Genomic DNA, 12,359 nt, shown 5'->3' with positions numbered 1-12,359 from the left:
GGTCACCCAGTCAAGAAATTGATCAGATTTGTCCAACAAGACCTGCCTCTAGTGAATCCATGTTGCCTCAGGTCCTGTAATTCTTTGGATTCCAGAAATGTACTGTTCTCTGTTTTAAAAGCGTTTCCATTAATTTACTTACCACAGAAGTCAGACTTACCAGGAAGTAGTTCCCTACTTCTTCCTTACTTCCACTTTTGTGAAGAGGGACCACATCTGCCCTTTTTCCAATCCTCCGGTACCACTCCCAACTCTAAAGAAGCATTGAAAAAGTCAGCAAGCAGAGCTGCCAGAACTTTTCTAAGTTCCCTAAGTACCCTTATCATCTGGCCCCATCGCTATGTCTAACTTTAGTTTTGCAAGCTCCTCAAAAACACAATCCTCTTAAATTCGATCAGGGTCTACACACCTCCAGCCCTATTTGCGTTTGTCTTCTGGGCAGACACATCTCAAAAATGATATAGTGGAATTAGAAAAGGTAAAGAGAAGGGTGACCAAATTGATTAAGGGGATGGAACGACTTTCATATGAGAAAAGGCTGTAGAAGTTAGGACTGTTAGGAAGTTAGAGGTCTGTAAAATCTTGAGTCGAGTGGAACAAATAAATGAAAATTGATTGATTCTTTTTTAAAAAGTACAAAGACTAGTGAACACTTCATGAAGTCACACAGTTAATACATTTGAAACAAATTAAGAGAAAAAAAAATAGTCAACACATAGTTAAACTCTACAACTCATTGCCAGAGCATGTGGTAAAAGCAGTTAATATAGCTATGTTTAAAAAAGGTTTGGATAAATTCATGGAGGAAAAGTCCATAACATGTTGTTAAGGTAGACTTGAGGAGAACCATTGCTTATTCCAGAGGGTAAGTAGGATGGACTCTTGATCCATTTTTGGAATTCTGCCAGGTACTTGCGATCTGGCTTGGCCACTGTAGAAGCAGGTTGCTGAAATGGATGCAACTATGATTTGATCCAATAGGGCAACTTTTATGTTCTCTTAAGTTCTTAAAAAAACTGGATCACTTTCAGGTTTGTTTGATATTTCTGCTTTTATCATTTCAGACAACTGACACATGAGATGGATCTTTCCAGGAATGAGCTGGTGGGAATGGAAAAAGAGTTAAAGGTCTTAAGGCATGATAATGAAACGAAGGCTGTCCAGTTTAACCATTTAGAAACGAGACTACAGCAAACACAGGCTGATCTGGATAAAAAGACAGAACTTGGTAACTCATTGGAAAAATAGTATTGCCTAGCTGTTTGCAATTCTTTTGCAAGAGCTCAACATTTTGTGTTACTAATTGAAGAGCACTTTTCCAAAACCTACTCAGTCCATTTTGTAATTGATGAGTTTTGACATAGTGATAAGCTATAGTAAGTGAATTCTGCCTTGATGAACGAAATTAATTACATAACTCAAATCTGAGAAAAGGTGGTCTGAGTGAGTTTTGGAAAAGTGCTCTTCAGTTTCTAACGAAAGATTATTTATACTATCTGTACCAACTCCTTGCAGCTCCCAGCTGTTTTCTATTGCCCACAGGTCTAGTGAGAGTCTGTTTGCAGGAATTGCTGTAAAGAATTAGACTGCTGCAGGTCACAAATAGGATAGGACAGAAAATCCTTACAAACTGGCCCACCCTAAAAATATATTGTTAAGTACTGATCGTTAATTTTTTTTCCCATCAACACAGAATAGAAGAGTGCCTTAGTAAATTAGGCCTTTTATTGGTGAAGATGCATTTTTGACAGCATTAAACTTGGTTCTGCTAAGTGCACACTTTCTATTTGGATACCCTATTGCATCTCCTCCTGCTTTGCCTAGACGGGTTCATAGTATAATCAGTGTTGATGCAGCCTTACATTCTTCCATTTATATCCCATTATCGTTTAGATAAAGATTCCCAAGGCAACTGTAGATGTGGCTAACTTTTCCCTCAGTTTTTTTTTGAGGATTAGAATCCCAACTGCATCCTCAAAAAGGTCCATATTTATTATTTTCATGTTGCCTACACAAAAATTATCATTCCTACCAAAAATGTACTGTTTTTGTCCTCTGGCACTTTTTTATTGTTTTTGTATTTTCTTTCATTTATTTTAAGGTAACCTGAAATTCTATTACATATACACATATAACCACTTGCAGATGGGTGTCAATCACCTCTATCAACTCCTCCTCTTTCACCAGTGGAATATAGCTCCCTCTCAAATTTTTCATTTTGCAAGCGAACCAAGAAGAGGTGTTCTGATCTACTCTGTTCGTTTTTTATTATTTTGAGGACTTCTGTTTTCAGAAGGCTTTGGTGCTAGAGGACCCCATATTTGGGGCTATTATGCCCGGAAGAAAATGCAGAATCTGTGAGGGTAGACTGCAACTCTCAGAGCAACCCCCCTAGTGTACTGATGAACCAGCCTGCTTTGACTTACTTTGAGGCTCGGGGTCTGTTCCCCTGGGAGCCTGCTTGCCTTCTGATTTATTAAGAGGATTGAGCACAGGCTGTGGGGCATATGTGTGAATCCCTTTGGGTTTCAGGAAGCTGGTTGCATTTTATTCTCTTCTCCCTCCCCACCCCAGTCGTGCCACGAGGATTTGTGGGAGTTGAGCCTTCAGTCAGTTCCAGTTCAACTGGCAGCCCAAAGATTTCCAGGTTTGAACTGTTCCACAAGGATTTGAAGAAGAAAGTTCTTTCCACTTCAGTCAGGCTAAAGAAAACTGACACAGGCAGGCACCAGCAGCAGCACTGTGGGTACAGCCTATTATTTCCTATGGGAAAATTTGGGGGAGGGGTCTGAAAAAGTTGAATTTAAGGGTTTCTGGGGCCAGAAATATGGTCTCCCACCTCCAAAACCCCTTTCCCTGAGATTTTTTTTTAACTTTCAGGGAAACCTTCAAGGGCCGTTTTTGGCACGGTTTTTCTGGCAGTGGCCATCTTGGATTTTAAACAATCTTTTTCCTAAAGCCTCCATCTGCCTCAAAATTTCTTGATTTAGCTCAAAGTCAACTGGGATGGACACCTCAGGCTGTTCTACCCCTATATCATGCCAGTGTTGTGCTGGATGGATGGCCAAAGAATGGCCATGTACTGCAGGAGCCTCAGTCTTAGCCTCCTCTGAGTCCTCTAGGGCTGGGGAATTGAAGGGGGCCTGAGTGGTAGGGAGAAAATCCTTCCCAGAGTCCTCAAATAGTGAAGGCACGAAATGCAAGTGCGCGGGTACTGCAGAGGCCAAGAGAAGCCAGTCTGAGGTCCTACAGGGATTCTTGGGGCCTTCTGTACAAAAATTTAATCTGTTTTTTGTGAATCTTCTGTGGAAAGCTTATTTGACAGGCCCAGGATGCACTGTGCTGCCTGGGGGCGTGCCGGTATCAGACCAGGAAGAGATACCTCTTCAGGAGGTCTCTCAGTCACACAGGAGGCCAGCTCTGAGCCTTTGTGACCAAGCAGAGCAGGACTGGGAGGACTAGAGATCAGGCTTCATGCCTTTATTGTCCCAGGGCTCAGTTTCCTTTCTGGAGGATTCTGGTTACCTGTCAGAGACATAGAGAATGACACGATGAGAAAATTCATCACCATTCCTGTCCCTACAGATAACCATGGGAAACTATTTCCATGTCATTCTTTAAGGAGCGAGGGAAGAATCAGAGTATGAATGGGCACAATCACTGACCATCAAGCCTTGCATTGAAGAAAGCTAGTATAGAAAGTCTGAGGTTCAGATAGACACTAAAGAATGACATGGGATTGTTTCCCATGGTTATCTGTGGGGACAGGAAGGGTGATGAATTTTGTAACCATGTCATTCGAGCCCTTCCTAAGGATCTCAGTGGCTCGGATTTCTCTGCACATGATGCCTTCTTTCCTACTGAAGGTTATGTCAGCTTTTCATGTCAACCAAAAGGTTTGTTTACTTGGTATTTATCCTCCGGGTTCAAATAATCAAGGTGAGATATTGCAGAGACTAGATGTGCGAAGAGTTCTACTTCACTACTTGGAAAGCACAAATGAGTCTCACCTTTCCGATCATCTTTTTGTGCTAACTAGTCAGTTCAGACTAGGCAGACCAGCTTCTAAGGCTTCTATTACCAGATGGATTCACATGACAATTTTGTCGGTGTATATTGGCTGTGGTAAACAGTCACCTATTCCTGTCAAAGCTCATTTGACCAGAAGTGTTGCATCTTCGTGGGTGGAGTCCCAGGCAGTTCTGCCTGAAGAAATCTGTAGAGCTGCTACTTGGTCTACTATCCATAGCTTTACAAAGTTCTACAGAGTGGATGTGGCAGCTCAAGAGGACGCCACTTATAGGTCCTCAATCTTGCGAGCAGGGTCATCTAGCCCTTCCTAGACATTTGGCACTGCTTTGGTACATCACCTAATGTACGGATGCCTCTGTATATGTAACAGAATGAAATATTAGGTTCTTACCTGGATAATCTTGTTTCTGTTAATATATACATGAGTCTGTACAGCCCTCCCTGTGCATTTTGCAATTCGCCTGCTTTTTGCCTCTGAGATTTCTATGGTCTGGAACTGGAGTTCTTCTGTCAGTTGGATGAACACGTATGATTAACTTACTAATAAAGTACTGAGATATTGAGCTCTGCAGTTCTTTATGTGCTCGTTCTAGTTGCACATAGCAGGTTGGTTCTTTGATACTCTTATGTTGCAAGTTCAAGCTAATAATTGTTCTTTTTCATGACTTAAAGAGCAGAATAGAAATGTATGTTGTTTCAGGGAATTTCCCCACACCCCTTCTTCTGTTTTCTCCTGTTACAGTGGAGCTCGATTGCTTTGGTACAAACTGAAGAGGGAGTTATAGTCCACTGGGAAAGGAGAGGAGCTGAAAGATGTGATTGATGCCCTTTTCAAAGTAGTTTGCAAGCATGGATGGATTCCTGCATATATTAACGGAAACAAGATTATCCAGGTAAGAACCTAATCTTTCATTAAATGAGTAAAAGAATAGCGTAATGGCTAGTGCAGTGGCCTGAGAACCAGCGGAACCAGGTTTGATCCTTACTGCAGCTCCTCGTGACTTAACCGTTCATTGCCCCAGGTAGAAAATAAGTACTTGTATATAATTTGTAAACTGCTTTGATTGTAACTATAGAAAGGTGGTATATCAAGACCCATTCCCTTTCCTTGTGAGGGTTGAGATCCTACCTGTCCTTGGAGGAAGCAAAGTTGTTTTCCTGTAATAGGTGTTCTCTAAGGGCAGCAGGATCACAGTTCTCGCATAACCTTTCTGTTCACCCAAGAAGTTTGTTTCTCTTTTATAATCCGCTATAATAAAATCCTTAGCGCACATGCGCACTTCAAATGGCATGATCTCTGCATCCATGATCTGTGCTTCTGTGACCCCACATGCACAGTAGAGTAGAACTCTGGTTTCCCCATCGCCCTCCCTTGGCGACGCTGCTGACCGCATGGGTCCCTACCACACCCCCGAAAAGGCCCGCTGACCATCCCACTCCTCCCGTGGCCCAGAGCACCTACCCAACATTCCCAGAAACCGAGCTCCACAGACACCAGCTCACTGCGGCCCAGCAGAGGCCCCGCACTAGAGTGAACATGCGCTGCCACCCAGAACTCCCCCACCTCTGCTGACACAACACATGCTGCCACCCAGAACTCCCCCACCTCTGCTGACCCATGCCCTGGCCTGTCCCACAGAGTGCCCCTGCAATCCCGGCCCACAGTAGCTGGCCCGAACCGAAGGCAGAGGAGACACCGGAACGCCAACAATGCAACAAGTACTCTAATGATAATATATGGGGTGATAAAGGTGGAAATAGGAAAGGTAAAAGGGGAAATGGGAATATGGGTAGGTAAAAAAGAAGGGAGAAGGGCTACTGCTGGACAGGGGTAGTAGGAAAGGGATGCTGCTAAACATGTGGGAGGTAAAAGGAAGGGAGAAGGACTACTACTGGACAGGGGGAGCAGGAAAGGGGTGCTGCTGGAATGGGTCTTGATATACTACCTTTCTATAGTTACAATCAAAGCAGTTTACAAATTATATACAAGTACTTATTTTCTATCTGGGGCAATGAACGGTTAAGTCACGAGGAGCTGGGAAGGGATGCTGCTGGACAGGGGGAGGTAAAAAGAAGGGAGAAGGGCTACTGTTGGACAGGGGGAGCAGGAAAGGGGTGCTGCTGGACAGAGGGGAGGTAAAAGGAAGGGAAAAGGGCTACTGCTGGACAGGGGAAGCAGGGAAGGGGTGCTGCTGGACAGGGGGAAGTAAAAGGAAGGGAGAAGGGCTACTGCTGGACATAGGGAGCAGGAAAGGGGTGCTGCTGGACAGGGAGGAAGTAAAAGGAAGGGAGAAGGCTACTGCTGAACAGGGGGAGCAGGAAAGGGGTGCTGCTGGACAGAGGGGAGATAAAAGGAAGGGAAAAGGGCTACTGCTGGACAGGGGGAGCAGGGAAGGGGTACTGCTGGACAAGGGGAGGTAAAAGGAAGGGAGAAGGGCTACTGCTGGACATAGGGAGCAGGAAAGGGGTGCTGCTGGACAGGGAGGAGGTAAAAGGAATGGAGAAGGGCAACTGCTGGACAGGGGGAGTAGGAAAGGGGTGCTGTTGGACAGAGGGGAGATAAAAGGAAGGGAGAAGGGCTACTGTTGGACAGAGGGAGCAGGAAAGGGGTGCTGCTGGACTGGGAGGAGGTAAAAGGAAGGGAGAAGGGCTACTGCTGGACAGGGGAGGAGACAGAAAGAAAGAAAAACCGACAGAAAGAAAGGGGGGCAGGAGAGAAAAAGAAATATAGACAGACATAGAGAAAGAAAGAAATGCCTAAGTCTACACATCTATTCTAGCACCCGTTAATGTAAAGAGCTAAAAAGCTAGTATTTATAATAATAATGCAGAAACCTCTGTATATGGACAGGAGATTTTCTAGAAAGCTCTTAAGTTTTACACTTGGACAATTTCCTGGAGGAAAAGTCCATAGTCTGTTATTGAGAAAGACAATGTCGAAGCCACTGCTTGCCCTGGATCAGTAGCATGGAATGTTGCTACTCTTTGGGTGACCTGGATTGGGTACTGCGAAAACAGGCTACTGGGCATGATGGACCATTGATTTGACCCAGTAAGGCTATTCTTATGTTCACTGCTCCAACCTCTGGCTATATCAGATGTTATCACTTGCTTGGGAGGACTGGAATCTTTCTGACCATGGGAAAACACCTGTTCCAGTGCAATAGGGATGGTACACTGAACCATGGGGTTGTTCCATGCCTGCTCACAATCATTCTGCTGAAGATGTCAATCGTAGTTTTTCAGTGCCTTCTCCTTCTCCCTGGTCTCTGCTGTCTCCTTCTGTTCTTCCTTCTGTAGGCGAGCATGAAGGTATAGTGCTGATCTGCTCCCTATATTTCTTTATTATTTTGCAGTTGGGTTTGTTGTTTGTTTGTTTTTGGGGGGGTCATTCATTTGCAGTTTTTTTATGTAACCCAAGCAACTGCTGTGCCTGTTTGGAGAAAAGCAGAATTTAGTCTGCAGCTGGCAGGTGAATCCTTCGGCAGCCTGTTGAAGAATTATGGAGCTTAGGGTTTTGGGCCCTCGCTTCCTTGACTTGGTCTGGAGCTTGAGCACAGGTTGTTAGGCATCAGTAGTATTCTTCGGTGCACTCATGTTGACGGCTGTGGTTTCGTTCCTCCTCCTTTCAGCATTCGTTGTGACCTGGGGGTGGAGGCTCAGTCTGACTAAGATCCGACTGGCAGCCCAAAGATATTGGCATAGCAGCTGACTGGCGGCTTGAGGCAGAAAATTAGCTCCCTGAAGGAGTAGCTGATCTGGAAGGAGGTAGGCTGCAGCATCTTTTCCCTAGCACACGGTCTGTGAGTACAGGCTGTGATTGTCTATGGGGAAAATCAGGAGGGAGGAGGTCTAAAACACTGTTTTGACTGTTTCAGCAGCTAGGTCCTTGTTCCCCCTTCTCTAAAATCCTATTTTTTGTTGTTTTTGGTCAGCCTTGATGTTTTCTAAGCTCTTCAGCTTTTTAAAAACACCTCATTTTGCCTCAAAATTGGTAGGAATTGAGTCCCCAGACCCTAATACTCCTATATCATGCCTTATTTACGCTGGATGTGTGGCTGAAGGATGGAGGGGTGGGAGCTTTGTGCTTAGTCCCTCCACAGGCCTCTAGGGTTAGAGAATGGCAGATAGTCCTGTCAGGTGGAATGAAACACCTCCTGGAACCCCAGGTCAGCAGCTATGCGCACTGTAAAGGCATAAATGTTTCACATCCTAAGAAAAGGTGTTTGTTCTGCCCTAAGGGACAAGGAGATTTGTCCTCTCAGACCTTTACTCCAGAGTTCATTAATCGTTTCTGGCAAGCCAAGTCATAGATTCACTGGTCACGTCCAAGGGCGAGCAGAATAGCACACAGTCCTCCCTAAAGACTCGGAGCACTTCCTGCCTGAAAGCGGAGGCTTTGCTTGACTATGATGGTCTATCAGACAGAGAGGATGAGGGGTTGAATTTGATCCCTTTACTGTTCTAAAGTGATGCTTCCCTGATGGGCGAAATGGCTTCCCAATCAGAGGACCAGGAGGTATCGACTATAGATCAACGATAATTGAAAATAGACCCTCCGCAAACACCATCTTCCTAGTGTTCTTTTCTGAGCGGGGTCTGGGCTCAGCCCACGTCTTTCTGTGTCACTTGGACGTGAGGATCCTAGTCGCAGAGCCCTGGGAAAGCTCTGAAGTCTCCCTGCAGATAGCTAAGACCATGGCTAAACTGTATCCCATGGATCAGGAATTCCAGCAAATGTTTGCTATGCCAAAGGTGGACTCTCTGGTAGCCCAGGTGACCAAACGCAGAGTGGGTATGGTCCTCCAGAGGTAGTTTGAGGTATTAGCCTTTGTAGTTTAGACTCCTTTGTGGCACGTGCCTGTAATTCTAGGCTCAGAAGTCAGAGCCTACTGGACTCTGAGTCCCTGCCTCAGCTTGTGCTGGCGGGCATAGACTATGTAGCAGATACCCTCTATCACATTATCTGAGTCATGGGGAAAGTCTCGGCATTTTTGATCACTGCCTGGTGTATGCTCTGGATCAGGCAATTGGTAGGGGGATTTGACTTCTAAAGCAATGCTGAGCAGACTCCCTTTCAGATACTGTTTGGCAAGGGCCTGGATGATCTTATGGTCAGTGTGCAAGATCACTGGCCAATATCTTTACCAGACAGCTGACCCAGAGCCGCTAGAGGCCAGAGCCTGGGGTCCTTTCTTGGCTCCATGCATTCTCACCAATATTCCACAGGAGCCTCCACCCAGAGAACCTTTCCAAGCTCCAGACAGAAATTCTCCAGGATCCAGAGGAACCAACATTCAGGTTCTCATGCCACAGTGCCAGGCAAAAAGCCACAATGATGCCAGCCCTCCTTTGAGGATTAGAGGTCAGCTATTGGACTATTTGATGGTTTGGGAACAGATAACATCCAACCGCTGGTTCCTGGACATTATCAGAGAGAGTTACAGGATGGAATTTGTGTATCCTGTCTTTGGTTCTTGGATTTGCCAGCATGCTGTCCAGAGAAAGCACAAAGAATTAGAGCAATGCTACGGAGGTTACTTGATATCCAAACCATAGAACCAGTTCCTCCAGATGACTCAGGTTCCAGCAGATACTCCGTATATTTTGTTGTTCCAAAGAAAGGCTCAGAGGAGTGGAGGCCCATCTGGGATCTTAAACATGTTTCAAATGGAGACTATTCGTCTGCCATTGCTGCTGTGGAGCCAGAAGAGTTTTGGCTGACTTAGATTTGACGGAAGCATACCTTTACATCTCCATCTTCCCAGACCACAGGAAGTTCCTCAGATTCCATGTGTTGGAGAATCAATATCAACTCTCAGCACTTCCCTTTGAACTAGCAACAGCATCCTGAACTTTCATCAAGATTATGGTGGTGGTGGCCGCTCATCTCTACAGAAGTGCACCTGTACTTGGATGATTGGCTTCTCAGAGCACCATCCCAAGTGGAAGGAGAAAAAACAGTAGCAACAGTTGTGGAGACACTGCAGAGTCTGGGATGGACTGTTAACTTTCAAAAGAATGTGGTTCCAACACAGTCCCTGAAATATCTGGAGTCTTATTCAACATGTCAGAAGGCCAAATCTTTCTTCCAGAAGCATACAAACAGAAGCTTTGTGATCAGATTACAGACCTGTTGACCAAGCTGGAGTCTATTGTATGGCATTACCTTCAGGTCTTCGGATCAATGGCAGCCATTATAGAGGTGGTGTCCTGAGAAAAGACACACATGTGCCCCCTCCAGGATGCATTGCTGTCTTGCTGGTTACCTCAGAGAGATTCTCTGCAAGTCCCACTCCCCTGGACAATGGCAGCCAAGCACAGCATGAGATGGTGGCTTCGTCCACAGTCTATGGCAAAGGGGATCCCACTTTGGATCGATTCATGGGTCACCTTGACAACAGATGTCAACTTGTTTAGCTGAGGGGATTATTGCAACGGTCACCCAGTACAAGGCCAGTGGTCTCTATCTCAGTGGAAGTGGTCTATCAACAGACTCAAACTCCGAGCAGTTTGGATGGCGCTGCTATGACTGCAGTCTTTGCTGGAGGATAAAGCAGCCAGAGTCTTTACTGATAATGCCATGGCAGTGGCTTATGTCAACAGGCAGGGAGGCACCAGGAACGCTCTGCTCTGACAGGAAAATAAGGCATTATTCTGTTGTGCAGAAATACCCCTACAGGCGCTCTCTGCAGCGTGCATGGACAGAGTGGGCAATGTTCAAGCAGATTAGCTCAACAAACAGGCATTGGACCCAGGAGAATAGGCATTGTCTCTGAAAGTGTTCCAGGCCCTTGTGAGAAGATGGATTCACCCAAAGTTCCAACTGCATGGCAACTGCAAAGAAAAAGAAGGTGGGTCAGTTCTTCAATCTCAGATATGAGCCTGGAAGTACAGAGCTAGATCCCCTTGTTCAGCTATGGCCAGAAACCGGGCTGCTGTACATGTTTCCCCCTTGGCCCATGATAAGCCGGGTGATTCACTGTATAGCTCATCACACAGGAATAGTAGTTCTTGTAGTGCCAGATTGACCCAGATAGTAACATAGTAACATAGTAGATGACGGCAGATAAAGACCCGAATGGTCCATCCAATCTGCCCAACCTGATTCAATTTAAATTTATTTTTTATTTTTATTTTTCTTCTTAGCTTCTGGGCAAGAATCCAAAGCTTTACCCGGTACTGTGCTTGGGTTCCAACTGCCAAAATCTCTGTTAAGACTTACTCCAGCCCATCTACACCCTCCCAGCCATTGAAGCCCTCCCCTGCCCATCCTCCACCAAACGGCCATACACAGACACAGACCGTGCAAGTCTGCCCAGTAACTGGCCTAGTTCAATATTTAATATTATTTTCTGATTCTACATCTTTTATGTTCATCCCACGTTTCTTTGAACTCAGTCACAGTTTTACTCTCCACCACCTCTCTCGGGAGCGCATTCCAGGCATCCACTACCCTCTCCGTAAAGTAGAATTTCCTAACATTGCCCCTGAATCTACCACCCCTCAACCTCAAATTATGTCCTCTGGTTTTACCATTTTCCTTTCTCTGGAAAAGATTTTGTTCTACGTTAATATCCTTCAAGTATTTGAACGTCTGAATCATATCTCCCCTGTCTCTCCTTTCCTCTAGGGTATACATATTCAGGGCTTCCAGTCTCTCCTCATACGTCTTCTGGCGCAAGCCTCCTATCATTTTCGTCGCCCTCCTCTGGACCGCCTCAAGTCTTCTTACGTCTTTCGCCAGATACGGTCTCCAAAACTGAACACAATACTCCAAGTGGGGCCTCACCAATGACCTGTACAGGGGCATCAACACCTTCTTCCTTCTACTGACCACGCCTCTCTTTATACAGCCCAGCATCCTTCTGGCAGCAGCCACTGCCTTGTCACACTGTTTTTTTGCCTTTAGATCTTCGGACACTATCACCCCAAGGTCCCTCTCCCTGTCCGTGCATATCAGCTTCTCTCCTCCCAGCATATACGGTTCCTTCCTATTATTAATCCCCAAATGCATTACTCTGCATTTCTTTGCATTGAATTTTAGTTGCCAGGCATTAGACCATTCCTCTAACTTTTGCAGATCCTTTTTCATATTTTCCACTCCCTCTTCGGTGTTACAAATCTTGGTATCATCTGCAAAAAGGCACACTTTTCCTTCTAACCCTTCAGCAATGTCACTCACATACATATTGAACAGGATTGGCCCCAGCACCGAACCCTGAGGGACTCCACTAGTCACCTTTCCTTCCTTCGAGCGACTTCCATTAACCACCACCCTCTGGCGTCTGTCCGACAGCCAGTTTCTGACCCAGTTCACCACTTTG

General features: G+C 45.5%; 1 protein-coding gene across 2 annotated transcripts in view; it reads left to right on the top strand.

Annotated features, from left to right (window-relative positions):
- Positions 1–12,359, top strand: part of CCDC18 (coiled-coil domain containing 18) — a 282,822-nt gene that overhangs the window by 189,222 nt on the left and 81,241 nt on the right. For both annotated transcript variants that reach the window (XM_033915992.1, XM_033915991.1), the window contains one exon: positions 1,065–1,228. In XM_033915992.1, coding sequence (XP_033771883.1) covers positions 1,065–1,228 — 164 coding nt within the window. The remainder of the gene's footprint in view (positions 1–1,064; positions 1,229–12,359) is intronic.

The sequence above is a fragment of the Geotrypetes seraphini genome, chromosome 12 (assembly GCF_902459505.1).
Source record: "Geotrypetes seraphini chromosome 12, aGeoSer1.1, whole genome shotgun sequence".
Lineage (NCBI taxonomy): Eukaryota > Metazoa > Chordata > Amphibia > Gymnophiona > Dermophiidae > Geotrypetes > Geotrypetes seraphini.
Note: the sequence above shows the minus strand (reverse complement) of the source record. Positions and strands in the feature narration are given on the sequence as shown.